Genomic DNA, 15200 nt, shown 5'->3' with positions numbered 1-15200 from the left:
ACCCCTACAGAAGAGACGGAAGGAAAGTCGACTAACCAACCTCTACAAAGGCATCCACAACACCAACGCACTGATCATACCACCATATATCAGTAGTAACGCCAGAAGTGGAAGGAGACAACATAACCATGGCTATATCAACATACGATGCAACACCGACACCTACAAATACAGCTTCTTTCCAAACACCATCATGGAATGGAATGGACTACCATCAGAGGTCGTCGAGCAGCTGACTGTGGAGGCATTCAAGGCCTCGCTCCACAGTCATCTTGATTCTTGCAGAGTGAATGTGGATCCTGTAAATAGTTTTAACTTTTTAACCTGTTTTTAACGAACTTATGTGGAAGCCACGCCACACAAGTCTACCTGCAAGTTGATGCTGTTCGACGGCCCTTTGCAGTATCGCCGTAAATGTAAATGTAAGGTAAACCAGAGACGTATACGTCTCTGGGTAAACCAAGCCCGCTGTTGAGATACACGTCTTTATTCCTGGATCGGGCTTTAGTCCGGGTTCGGGACCGGCGTACAAGATTCACTCTGACCCCAACGTTAAGCGCTTCGAGGATCTTGATTTTGCCTGTTGTGGGGTCACATGCAAATGTTTATAAACAGGAACAGCTGAGGAAAGGAAGCGATTATAGTATAAGTTCAATCATGTAACCTGTTACCTGTCTACTAGGTTAAATTGTCATCAGTTCCAAAAGTTTCAGGTTTGTATCAATGCGAGATAGTAAATTGCACGCACATATATGCATGCTCTTTTGAAACGACGTGATCGATGGGATAAATTGTCAGTGCAAATGTCAAGTGTCAGACACTGATCAGCTGACTTGTATCCTTGTGATCGCGTACTCGCATATTGGGCATTACTACGCTGCATGCTTAAATCAACATTCTTGGTCTTTTATTCCTTTTTCACGTTGGAACTGTACATTGTGTAAGTATAAATCTGATAGCATGTAAGGAATAGATGGTCTAGAGGTCTTCAGACCTTGGTTATATCTGTGTCACTGGCCTAATTTCCATCTTTTTTTATCCTGTTTTTAACCAATATTTAACCATGCGCACTCCAAAACAAAAACGTCATTATAATCAACGTGATGATTGTGGACATTACTTGGCAGAAGAAGCAGAAGATACTTGTTGTATTATCGCATTTGCAATGGTACCAGCCTCGTCTGTCAATACACCCATAACATAAACAAGGTTGTTTATTTAACACTGATCTCCTAGTGAGATGATACAAAAAATGTACACGTATGTGTAACTTTTTTTCTTTTTTTTTCACAGATTAATTTGATGTAACGTCACAAGTAAGTTGTCAACTTACTCAAGATGAAGCCACGTTTTGACTGGCTGGCTTTTACAGTCATCTTTTGCTTACTGAGTGCACTGCTGTACTTCAATACTTCAGTGGTGCCCCAGATACAGATTGTTTTACTGAGCTCTCTGCAAAATGATCAGCAACAACTCCAAGGAAATCCCCTCCAAGGTAACACCTACAACATTGATAAAGCAGGCCCATATGTTATCACAGCTCATTTGTTAAACAAAGGCAGTTCTGAAAATCTTGTGGAAACCAACTTGACAGAGAACTTATCTGATCAAAAGCAAAGTTTGAAGAATAGACAGAAAGTGAAGGACAGTTGCAGTAATTTTAAAGATAGTGAGAAATTTGACTGTGATCCAGAAGGATCAGTATCTGAAGCCAAATGTCAGGCGAGGGGGTGTTGTTGGCACCCCCAAGTAAAACCACCATCTCATCCTGTTAGAGGTCTGCCACTAGGTGTTCCCTGGTGCTTTTACCCTGATGGCTACCCGGGTTATATTGTGGACAGTGTTGACTACCGCCCCACTGGGGTCAGGGTTCAGATCTCCAGGAAAACTAACTCCTACTACTCCGACGACATCAAGACAGCTGTAATGGATGTCACTTATAGATCGGATCAAACACTGAGGATCAAGGTAGGTTGGATTATCAACGTGAAAATCAGTTATGTATGTGTGAACTAGCATGTCATCTGAGTAATCTCAGACTGGGGGAATGAATTAGGAATTCAGTGCTCCATTAATCCATATGGTTGTGTAATTCTAGTGAATGAAGATTTTCCTTATCTAAGAATGTAACGATATTTATATAAATATCTTGCATCATCTGAGTGTAAAAAGGTACTTAGATATACTGTATAGAATAGGTATATTTCCATTTTATACAAACAAATAGGACAGAAATAACCATTGATTCTTACATAACATCTGGCATAACTTGATCAAGATGAGCTAAGAACTTTTTTTTAATTATATGATATTGCATGTGATGTCCAGTGGAGTTGCCCACTTTAACTTTCAGCAACAGGGTTTTTCTGGACACACAACTTCACCACATTCACCACATACAACTCTTTATGAGATATGTAGGAAATAAATTACGTCGACATACATACAGTTAGATTTCACATCACTGATGAATCAGGTTTTGTATGTAACAGATATTTGACCCCAGTAAGAACAGGTACGAGGTTCCGATATATGGCTCCCCATCAACTCAGACAACCAATGACACTCTGTACAGCTTCTCCGTCAGTGAGGTGGGGCAACCATTCAACTTCCAGCTGGTCAGGAAAACTGCCACGGGTCTAGTACCGGTCATCGTGTATGTATCAGTTGTAGAAAAAAATGAACAATACCATGGATTATCTCACATAACGGAAACTGATTTGATTTGAATTCCTACAGTTTTTACAAACTGATAAATGTTCTTTATTGCCAAAATCATGGTAAAAATAACGGTAAGAGATAAGTAATGTGCTCTGATCTTCACTTCCCAACCCATGCATTGGTAAAAGATGAGTAAACATGTTTGTATTCATTTCTTAATTTCAATAATCAAGATTGAACCAAAAAAGGGGTCATAGTAAACAAAAACGAAAAACATGTGGAACATTTTATGAATTATCGTATTTCAAATGTAGCCATGCCCATCCATTGATGCCAATGTGTCACTTACTCCGCTCATACTATATATAGCATTATGTGCCTGTGTGTTACAGATTAAGGACCAATCGTACAGCACCATTCATGTTCAGTGACCAGTACATCCAGCTAGCCTCTTTCTTACCCTCCAACTATATCTACGGTCTGGGAGAACACAGAGGGAGTCTACTTCATGATGTAAACTGGAAACAGTTCACCATGTGGAACAAGGACCGTCCACCAAAAGTATGTCATATGAGTTTATACATGTCTATTAATACTTCCGACACAGTACCATGTAGCCACATACTGCTGACTTCACTAGAGCTTATTTTCCTATAGTTTAATCTGCGGAGCATTGGACCAGTCATCTGAAGTCCCGAGTTTGACTCATAGCGATTTGAGTCACCTTCCTGTGATAGCTGTCAGGTTTGGTTGATTGATTCCCTTAAGGTAGCAGTGTACAGAAGCGTACAATGGCCATGGGTGATCTTTTTATACAATGAATAACCCCTGTAACATAACATGTATCAACATTTTTTTTTAAATCAGCACTAAAATTGGCATATACATGATGAAGTAGACTATGTGGGCTTCATAATTTAGAAAAAAAAAAAGAATTTGGTTTGAGACTACAGTTTTGGGCATTTACAAATCTGTGTCTACACAACAAAAGCTAGCTTTTCATGTAGTCTATTTTTGTACTCAGCACATGTGTAAATATTGTGAAAAATCCATCGGAATGACCTATGCTTAAACGTGAGTATTTCTGTTACCGAGTAGGCGGTATTTAATTTCAGACGGGTTTTAAGAAAAAAGTTACTACTTGCGGGGGTCAAATTTTGAGTTAAAAATCATGATTTTTGCATATTTTGGTGTTTTTTGATGTGGTAACCATGGTTTTCACAAGTCCCAAATCTGAGGAAAACAGTTTTTGAAAGAAAAAATCAGTCTTTTAAACAAAATTAAATCAAAATGTTGTTTATAAATATGTATATATATGTAGGTGTGTTGTGCAGGTTGAATTCACTATCCATGTTTATCTGAGACATGCCCTTTATTTTTAGGGACAAGCCATTTCTACTTTGCACTGCTACCTAAACATATCTCAGATTAATGTATTGTTTTTATCACCACTATTAGAAATTAAGTAAAACACAAAGGATGACTTAAAATTTATTGATGTTTAGAAGATGCTCGATTAAAGAAAAGGATGTTTTACTTGTAGGAAAATACTAACCTGTATGGTTCCCATCCATTTTACCTTGTAATGGAGGGCAGAGATGGGGGGAGCCATGGAGTCTTCCTTGCCAACAGCAATGCTATGGGTAATGATTTCTGTTTGTTTATTTATTTTACTTTATTGTCATTTTCGATCTGCCTTAGTTATGTTTACTATTAGAATAGAGGATACCTTCTGACTGGTAACCCAATACACTACTGACTGGTAACCCAATACACTACTGACTGGTAACCCAATACACTACTGACTGGTAACCCAGTACACTACTGATTGGAAACCCAGAACACTACTGACTGGTAACCCAATACACTACTGACTGGTAACCCAATACACTACTGACTGGTAACACAATCCACTACTGACTGGTAACCCAATACACTACTGACTAATAACCCAATACAGTTCTGACTGGTAACCCAATACACTACTGGCTGGTAACCCAATACAGTTCTGACTGGCAACCCAATACACTACTGACTGGTACCCCAATACCCTACTGACTGGTAACCCAATACAGTTCTGACTGGTAACCCAATACACTTCTGACTGGTAACCCAATACAGTTCTGACCAGTAACCCAATACACTACTGACTGGCAACCCAATACACTACTGACTGGTACCCCAATACCCTACTGACTGGTAACCCAGTACACTACTGACTGGTAACCCAGTACACTACTGACAGGAAACCCAATACACTACTGACTGGTAACCCAATACACTACTGACCGGTAACCCAGTACACTGCTGACGGGTAACCCAATACACCACTTACTGGTAACCCAATACAGTGCTGTCTGGTAACCCAATACAGTTCTGACTGGTAACCCAATACAGTTCTGCATGGTAAAGTTTATGCTATAAGAAACATACTATTTTTAGAGCGAATATTAAGACAGACAATCCTGGTTAAGAACCATCATTGAACTTGCTCAAGATTTACTTTCTGCGTTGAGATAATCCCTGGTGAACAGGAAGTTGTACCTTAGCAGCTATATATTACCTGGGCCCATATTTATGAAACCATTCTCATGCTCAACCATGGATTTTCTGCTCGAGTCTTATTTCTGTTTCGTTTATAAATTATTTAAAAATTCTTCTTTTGTCAAAGTTTTGATAAAAAAAAAATCAAGCATAATTTGTACCAGTTAATTTAACGATTCTCATACCAATGCCTAAAACTGATATGATACATCTGGCATGACTATAGCTTTGATAAATCATTTTTGAAAAATTAAACATACCTTGTAGGACTTAAAATTATAAAAACGAAATAAACAAAACAAACAAAGCAACAGTAGTGTTCTTAGTGTAAAAGAAGCAATAGGGGCATGAGTAAGGATCCCACCCTGAGAATGTATATATATTACCTTGGATGAGTTGGTATCTCACGGTCCTGTAGGTTATTGTAAAGATCACTACTACTATTTATGCTTCAACCATTGCTATTTCGTCAACATTCAATAAAATTCATCATCATCATTTTACTTCAGAGGCGAGGGGGCATTCAGGTCTTACAGATATGTTCTAGGATTTTTAGATTTCTGATCTTCTTACAGATGTAATTCTGCAGCCAGCACCAGCTATAACCTGGCGTACCATTGGTGGGATTATTGACATGTATGTGTTCCTTGGGCCGTCTCCAGCTGCTGTTATTCAGCAGTACACAGAGGTCATAGGGCGATCGTTCATGCCGCCCTACTGGAGCCTTGGATACCACCTGTGTAGGTGGGGTTATAAGACAGCTAATGGCACCCTCGCTATCACAGACAGGGTTCAAGCAGCGGGGATTCCACAGGTACACTAAGGTCAATTCTTCTAATTGTACAAACAAATCATGTCAATGACAAAAGTCAGAAGTGAGATTGAATCTGATTTTGGGTGTTTGACTCTATTGATTACCCAATCATAATGTATGTTGTAAAATAAACTCCCTTGTCCTTACTAAATATTGATAGTAGAATTCAAAGTCTGTAAATATTTGGGATTTATCGATGACTTGGTTCAACCAAAGCTTGACATTTTCAAAACATGTTTCTAACTGACCCTGGACACAGTGGCATTCCCCTGGACGGGAACTGTCGATAGCTTACAGTTTACATCCTAATTTTCAAAACAAATACATCACTTACCATTGTTTGGTACAGGATGTCCAGTGGAACGACATTGACTACATGGACAGGAAGCTAGACTTCACCACTGGACCAAAGTTTGGTGACCAAAGCACCATGGTGGACAATCTTCACAAGCGGGGAATGCACTACATCATGATACTAGTATGTCTTGTTTGTATGTCTTGTTTGTATGTATTGTGTGTGTATTGTGTGTGTGTGTATTGTGTGTATGTATTGTGTGTGTGTGGTGTATGTGAATTTATTAAGTGTATGTATTGTTTGTATGTATTGTGTGTATGTATTGTTTGTATGTTTTGTTTGTGTGTATGTATTGTGTGTGTGTAATGTTTGTATGTACATGCATTGTGTGTATGTATGTATTGTTTGTATGTATTGTGTGTGTATTGTTTGTATGTATTGTTTGTATGTATTGTGTGTGTGTGTATTGTTTGTATGTATGTATTGTTTTAATGTATTGTGTGTGTGTATGTATTGTGTGTATTTATTGTTTGTATGTTTTCTTTGTGTGTATGTATTGTGTGTGTGTATTGTTTGTATGTATTGTTTGTATGTATTGTTTGTGTGTATTGTGTGTATGTGTATGTATTGTGTGTATGTAGTGTGTGTATGTAGTGTGTGTATGTANATTGTGTGTATATATATTGTGTGTGTATTGTGTGTATGTATTGTGTGTGTATGTATTGTGTGTATGTATTGTGTGTGTCTTGTGTGTGTATTGTGTGTATATATATTGTGTATGTATTGTTTGTATGTATTGTGTGTGTATGTATTGTGTGTATGCATATGAATTGTGTGTATGTATTGTGTGTATGTATTGTGTGTATGTATGTATTGTGTGTATGTATTGTGTGTATGTATGTATGTATGTATTGTGTATGTATTGTGTGTATGTATTGTTTGTATGTATGTATTGTGTGTGTATGTATTGTGTGTGTATGTATTGTGTGTATGTATTGTATGTATGTGTTGTGTGTATGTATTGTGTGTATGTATTGTGTGTGTATGTATTGTGTGTATGTATTGTATGTATGTATTGTGTGCATGTATTGTGTGTATGTAGTGTGTGTTTGTATATAAGTATGTTTTGTGTGTGAATATATATTGTGTGTAGTATGTATCGTGTGTATGTATTGTGTGTGTATGTATTGTGTGTATGTATTGTGTGTGTCTTGTGTGTGTATTGTGTGTATATATATTGTGTATGTATTGTTTGTATGTATTGTGTGTATGCATATGTATTGTGTGTATGTATGTATGTATTGTGTGTGTATTGTGTGTATGTATGTATTGTGTGTGTATGTATTGTGTGTATGTATTGTGTGTATGTATGTATTGTGTGTGTATGTATTGTTTGTATGTAAGTATGTATTGTGTGTGAATATATATTGTGTGTAGTATGTATCGTTTGTATGTATTGTGTGTATGTATTGTGTGTATGTATGTGTGTATGTGTTGTGTGTGTATGTATGTATTGTGTGTGTATGTATTGTGTGTATGTATTGTATGTATGTATTGTGTGCATGCATTGTGTGTATGTAGTGTGTGTTTGTATGTAAGTATGTTTTGTGTGTGAATATATATTGTGTGTAGTATGTATCGTTGGTATGTATTGTGTGTATGTATTGTGTGTATTGTGTGTATGTAGTGTGTGTTTGTATGTAAGTATGTTTTGTGTGTGACTATATATTGTGTGTAGTATGTATCGTTTGTATGTATTGTGTGTGTAGTATGTATTGTGTGTGTAGTATGTATTGTGGGTTTTTTTGTATGTATTGTGTGTATGTATTGTAGGTATGTATTGTGTGTATTTAGTGTGTGTATGTATTGTGTGTGTATGTTTTGTGTGTATTGTATGTATGTATTGTGTGTGTAGTATGTATTGTGTGTATGTATTGTGTGTGTATGTATTGTTTATATGTAAGTATGTATTGTGTGTGAACATATTGTGTGTGTAGTATGTTTTGTGTGTGTAGTATGTATTGTGTGTGTGTTGTGTGTATGTATTGTTTGTATGTATGTATTGTGTGTGTATGAATTGTGTGTGTATGTATTGTTTATATGTAAGTATGTATTGTGTGTGAACATATTGTGTGTGTAGTATGTTTTGTGTGTGTAGTATGTATTGTGTGTGTGTTGTGTGTATGTATGTATTGTTTGTATTGTGTGTATGTATTGTGTGTATGTATGTATTGTGTGTATGTGTGTATTGTGTGTGTATGTATTGTTTATATGTAAGTATGTATTGTGTGTATGTATTGTGTGTGTATTGTGTGTATGTATTGTGTGTGTGTGTTGTATGTGAATTTATTAAGTGTATGTATTGTTTGTATGTATTGTGTGTATGTATTGTTTGTATGTATGTATTGTGTGTGTATGTATTGTTTATATGTAAGTATGTATTGTGTGTATGTATTGTGTGTGTCTTGTGTGTGTATTGTGTGTATATATATTGTGTGTGTATTGTGTGTATGTATTGTGTGTGTATTGTGTGTATGTATGTATTGTGTGTATGTGTGTATTGTGTGTGTATGTATTGTTTATATGTAAGTATGTATTGTGTGTGAACATATTGTGTGTGTAGTATGTTTTGTGTGTGTAGTATGTATTGTGTGTGTGTTGTGTGTATGTATGTATTGTGTGTGTATTGTGTGTAGGTATGTATTGTGTGTGTATGTATTGTGTGTATGTATAGTGTGTGTATGTATTGTGTGTATGTATTGTTTATATGTAAGTATGTATTGTGTGTGAACATATTGTGTGTGTAGTATGTTTTGTGTGTGTAGTATGTATTGTGTGTGTGTTGTGTGTATGTATGTATTGTTTGTGTATTGTGTGTATGTATGTATTGTGTGTATGTGTGTATTGTGTGTGTATGTATTGTTTATATGTAAGTATGTATTGTGTGTGAACATATTGTGTGTGTAGTATGTATTGTGTGTGTATTTTGTGTATGTATTGTGTGTATGTATTGTGTGTATTTAGTGTGTGTATGTATTGTGTGTATGTATTGTTTGTATGTCTTGTTTGTATGTATTGTGTGTGTATTGTGTGTGTATTGTGTGTATGAATTGTGTGGAAGTATGTATTGTGTGTGTGTATGTATTGTGTGTGTATGTATTGTGTGTGTATGTATGTATTGTGTGTGTATGTATTGTTTATATGTAAGTATGTATTGTGTGTATGTATTGTGTGTATGTATTGTGTTACATTGACGAATCCTTTCAGTGGATCGATATAACAACGAATAAAACAAATAAACAGGGTTTGTTCCTGCTTATACACGGGTGCAACGCAGTGGCGAGAACAGGGTTTTTTCGCGGGGAAATGTGACACTATCGTGAGAGATCTTAGCAACCGTCAACAACAATAACACAACAAAATGTAGTTCCATATTCAATGTTTATTTGTAGCACAGGACACGTGAATACGTGGATATTTCACAAAGCACAGTTCAATAATATTTTAAGATGTAAGAATTAAGCATCTAGTTCGGTCGTTCCGAGTGAGTAGTTTTTGTAGTGTATTACTACGCAGTGTGATCAGGTTACTATCAGTTCCCACGTGCTGAGATTCTATGAACACCTGTGTTATGCATTTATGAATGTAATTTTTGTCAATGGGTCTAAGCATACAGAATGTAAATATTATGTAATGTGTGTTTGTATGTTAGTATGTTTTGTGTGTGAATATATATTGTGTGTAGTATGTATCGTTTGTATGTATTGTGTGTATGTATTGTGTGTATGTATGTATTGTGTATGTATTGTGTGTATGTATTGTGTGTATGTATTGTGTGTATTTAGTGTGTGTATGTATTGTGTGTATGTATTGTATGTATCGTTTGTATGTATTGTGTGTGTAGTATGTATTGTGTGTGTAGTATGTATTGTGGTTTTTTTTGTATGTATTGTGTGTATGTATTGTAGGTATGTATTGTGTGTATTTATTGTGTGTATGTATTGTGTGTGTATGTTTTGTGTGTATTGTATGTATGTATTGTGTGTGTAGTATGTATTGTGTGTGTAGTATGTATTGTGTGTGTATTTTGTGTATGTATTGTGTGTATGTATTGTGTGTGTATTGTGTGTGTTTTGTGTGTATATATATTGTGTGTGTATTGTGTGTATGTATAGTGTGTGTATGTATTGTGTGTATTTATTGTGTGTATGTATTGTGTGTGTCTTGTGTGTGTATTGTGTGTATATATATTGTGTATGTATTGTTTGTATGTATTGTGTGTGTATGTATTGTGTGTATGCATATGTATTGTGTGTATGTATTGTGTGTATGTATTGTGTGTATGTATTGTGTGTGTATATATTGTATGTATCGTATGTATGTATTGTGTGTGTAGTATGTATTGTGTGTGTAGTATGTATTGTGGGTGTATTTTGTGTATGTATTGTGTGTGTATTGTGTGTGTATTGTGTGTATATATATTGTGTGTGTATTGTGTGTATGTATTGTGTGTGTATGTATTGTGTGTATGTATTGTGTGTATGTATTGTGTGTGTCTTGTGTGTGTATTGTGTGTATATATATTGTGTATGTATTGTTTGTATGTATTGTGTGTGTATGTATTGTGTGTATGCATATGTATTGTGTGTATGTATTGTGTGTATGTATGTATGTATTGTGTATGTATTGTGTGTATGTATTGTTTGTATGTATGTATTGTGTGTGTATGTATTGTGTGTGTATGTATTGTTTATATGTAAGTATGTATTGTGTGTGAACATATTGTGTGTGTAGTATGTATTGTGTGTGTAGTATGTATTGTGTGTGTAGTATGTATTGTGTGTATGTATTGTGTGTATGTATTGTGTGTATGTATGTATTGTGTATGTATTGTGTGTATGTATTGTTTGTATGTATGTATTGTGTGTATGTATGTATTGTTTGTATTGTGTGTATGTATTGTGTGTATGTATGTATTGTGTGTGTGTATGTATGTATTGTGTGTGTAGTATGTATTGTGTGTGTGTTGTGTGTATGTATGTATTGTGTGTATATTGTGTGTATGTATGTATTGTGTGTGTATGTATTGTGTGTATGTATTGTGTGTATGTATTGTGTGTGTCTTGTGTGTGTCTTGTGTGTGTATTGTGTATATATATATTGTGTATGTATTGTTTGTATGTATTGTGTGTGTATGTATTGTGTGTATGTATTGTGTGTATGTATGTATTGTGTGTGTATTGTGTGTATGTATTGTTTGTATGTATGTATTGTGTGTATATATTGTGTGTGTATGTATTGTGTGTGTATGTATTGTGTGTATGCATATGTATTGTGTGTGTGTATTGTGTGTATGTATGTATGTATTGTGTGTGTGTTGTGTGTATGTATGTATTGTTTGTATTGTGTGTATGTATTGTGTGTATGTATGTATTGTGTGTATTTATATATTGTGTGTATGTATTGTGTGTGTGTATGTATGTATGTATGTATTGTGTGTATGTATGTATTGTTTGTATTGTGTGTATGTATTGTGTGTGTATTGTATGTATGTATTGTGTGTATGTATGTATTGTGTGTATGTATGTATTGTGTGTATGTATTGTGTGTGTGTATGTATGTATGTATGTATTGTGTGTATGTATGTATGTATGTATGTATTGTGTGTGTATTGTGTGTGTATTGTGTGTATGAATTGTGTGTAAGTATGTATTGTGTGTGTGTATGTATTGTGTGTATGAATGTATGTATTGTGTGTGTATGTATGTATGTATTGTGTGTGTATTGTGTGTATGTATTGTGTGTGTGTATGTATTGTGTGTGTATGTATGTATGTATGTATGTATTGTGTGTGTGTATGTATTGTGTGTGTATGTATTGTGTGTATGTGTATGTATTGTTTGTATGTATCGTGTTGGAATCAGTTAATATTTCTCCAGTAAATGTACTAGGATGAGACCTGTTCACCAGTATAGGGGTGACCTGTTAGGCCTCTCAGCTCTGCTTATCGCACCTGATTACAAATCATTTGCAATATTCAAAACAAAATGGTAGTTGTAAACATCTCTTTTTAAAGTTTTTTTAAACTGTTTTATAGGATCCAGGAATAAGTACCTCACAAAAGCCTGGCTCCTACATGCCTTATGATGTTGGAATCAAAATGGACATCTTCATCAAAGACAGCTCGGGAAAACCTATTGTTGGCAAGGTAATCTGTACATGTTGTTTAATTTACACATCCTTGTAACCATTCAAGTTATCTTTTACTTATTCCCTGCTTATGATGCAATAATCTCGGTAAAAAGGGTTTTGATTTCAACAAAATTTGGTGTGCACATTCATATTGGCAATAGTCAGGCTAAGTAATCCAATTGCTTCAATGCATGCTACGTAATGATGCTTCCTAACTCTGACAATGGCGTAGCATACATGTTTGCTTGTATGCTCAAGCATACACTAAAATTTTCATGATTTGTTTTTAATCATATATTTTTATTAATTTCTTTTTTTATGATTAATATGGTATCAATCGTAAAAAAGAAAAGAGTAAAAAAACTTTTCTTGAAAATTTTAGTCTGATAAATTAGTGATGTTATGTCTATACACATTGAAAAATCTCAAAGGTTTTACCCTTGACGCCCCTTGTCCTTTTACTGACATGTCTGCTATCAACCATGATGATCATGAAATTAGTTGTTCATACAAAAAGGCTTGTTTTAGAGCCTTGATGAAATCTCTTCTTTGAGACCATCAGGTATACACATCCCCCCCCCCCTTTTCCTGCTTCCTCCTTTAATGAAGTCTTTTATTTATGTCCTTAGATGTGACCATTGATGACTTTTATTTAACCATTTGTGACGTTGATATAACCCTTGATGACCTTGATGAAACTACTTGTGACCTTGATGTCACTTTTGATGACCTCAATGAAACTATTTATAGCCTTGATGTAACCCTTGGTGACTTTAGTTGTGGTTTAATAAGTATTATTAAACTTTGTTTATAAACAATTGTGTCTGCAATACTTAAGTTCATAGTCATTCATTCTACTTAGTCGCTTACATATGGGCATGTATCCATTGCTCAGTACACTTAGTCAACTACATGAACTATGACCTCTATCTGGGTCTCTCATTATGCATACTGATTAGTGCGTGCTATTTTTAGCTTCACTTAGAGATGCTGAGCTGACCTGTCCACATCTCCCTGTGTTTTTCATTGCTCGAATTGGCCACCACCATCCCCGTCCACGCTCCAGTTTTTTCTTCTTTTTCTGGTAGTCTTGGTTGCTGCGTTCTGTGCTAGCGCACCATGGTCTGTCTATACCTGCACTAATTATTAAGTCCAATAGTCCAAATTGGGTCCATTAGCCCCAAAGTCATTGGGGTTTCATTCATTTCATATACATGTCATACACAGTTTACATCGTACAGGACCATTTTCCGCCTGGTTCTTCAGTAGGACTCAGGACTCCTCTGGCGATGTAACCCAACTATGTATGATATCAGTCTTTGTTGTACAGGACTTTCACCTGGTTCTCCAAGAGGACTCAGGACCCCGCCTGGCCAAAACCTGCTCATTCAATTCCAATTCTTCATTTGTTCATTGTCTACCAGCTCAAAACTTTAATACTTACCTCATTTCCCTTAACCAGGACCGTCTTTTCCTGTTTATGGGATTAGGGCTTGCACCTGGTAGGGAATCTTGAATTTATCTTCCTTCATGCTGGTAATTGTGTAATTATATGCAGCAGCCAAGACAGCCCTAAATGCAATTTGTTTGTTTGATTTTGTTCTATGTTTTGTTTAGTTAAGTATGTGTTTGCTATGCTATGTAAATTATATTATGTGTAGAACAGTTTCGTAATGTAAATACTTAGTGATTTAATACATTCGTAAATCTTCAAAATCTGTGTTTGTTATTGTTTATGAATTACTCTTTTTGGGACCTTAGTATAACCCTTTGTTTATTTCCTTTAAAGATGAAACCCTTTGTTTTCTGACATAAGACAGTTATTTGTATCCTTGGATGAAACCTGATAAAATATATTATCTGTATTGATTAACCCCTCTTCTTTACCCTGATGAACCTTTATTTGCAGGTGTGGCCAGGTAACACTGTATTCCCAGACTTCACTCATCCTTTAGCAGCCCAGTACTGGACCTCACTGATCAGGGAATTCCACGACAACGTTCCATTTGACGGGATATGGATTGTACGTACTCTAATCTTCTTGTGCCGGGAGGGTCATTTTAGTTGGGGGGGTTTTGCCCAAAACAATGTCAAACATGAAAAGATCTTTATTTAAATTGTTCAATAGCCAAGTACCGTTCATTCATTATAAATGACCTTTTTATGCCTTCAGTTAATTCCTCTTCTTTTAAAATCAGAAGTGATATATCAATGTTGCAGATTTTTTCCATTTTATTTACAATTAATTTGGAACTGATTTTTCTTTGTTTCATTTGAATTAGGACATGTACACCTTGTGTAAGTAATATTCATGATAAAAATACTCAAAAAATATTTTCGTTATCAGTAAAGATTATCATTTGTGATATAGCAGATTGAATTTCAATAAAAAAAATCTGTTATTCATACCACATCTTTGAACACTCTGTTCCTTTTTTAGGATATGAATGAAATATCCAATTTTGTTGCTGGCTCATTATCTGGATGTCCCTCCAACTCATCTCTGGAGAATCCTCCCTATCTGCCAGGTAAAAAATGTTATCATTTTATTATTTATTAATTACTGTTACCTCACCTGGCCTGAAGGACCAAGCAAGCTTATGCTGTGGTACAGCATCCATCACTGTCTCTTGTCCATCTAGCTTCAGATTACCAAATTTGTTCCAACAAATGACCTTGACACAATTTCAAGAT

The 15200-nt window shown here is 35.4% G+C and overlaps 1 protein-coding gene across 4 annotated transcripts in view; it reads left to right on the top strand.

Annotated features, from left to right (window-relative positions):
• The window catches only part of LOC110466933 (lysosomal alpha-glucosidase-like), a 41834-nt gene that overhangs the window by 14588 nt on the left and 12046 nt on the right, over nucleotides 1–15200 (top strand). For 2 of the 4 annotated variants that reach the window (XR_002464784.1, XM_021523738.1), the window contains exons 1-10: nucleotides 575–713; nucleotides 1294–1968; nucleotides 2493–2656; nucleotides 3054–3222; nucleotides 4205–4304; nucleotides 5781–6019; nucleotides 6369–6497; nucleotides 12412–12522; nucleotides 14416–14529; nucleotides 14947–15034. Coding sequence is in view for 3 of the 4 variants with exons in the window: in XM_021523738.1 (XP_021379413.1) it covers nucleotides 1339–1968; nucleotides 2493–2656; nucleotides 3054–3222; nucleotides 4205–4304; nucleotides 5781–6019; nucleotides 6369–6497; nucleotides 12412–12522; nucleotides 14416–14529; nucleotides 14947–15034 (1744 nt within the window). In the remaining variant the exon portion in view is untranslated. The other 2 variants (XM_021523739.1, XM_021523741.1) reach the window with 2 other exon arrangements.

The sequence above is a fragment of the Mizuhopecten yessoensis genome, unplaced genomic scaffold (genome assembly GCF_002113885.1).
Source record: "Mizuhopecten yessoensis strain PY_sf001 unplaced genomic scaffold, ASM211388v2 scaffold11149, whole genome shotgun sequence".
NCBI lineage: Eukaryota > Metazoa > Mollusca > Bivalvia > Pectinida > Pectinidae > Mizuhopecten > Mizuhopecten yessoensis.
This window is presented reverse-complemented; position numbering and strand designations above follow the sequence as displayed.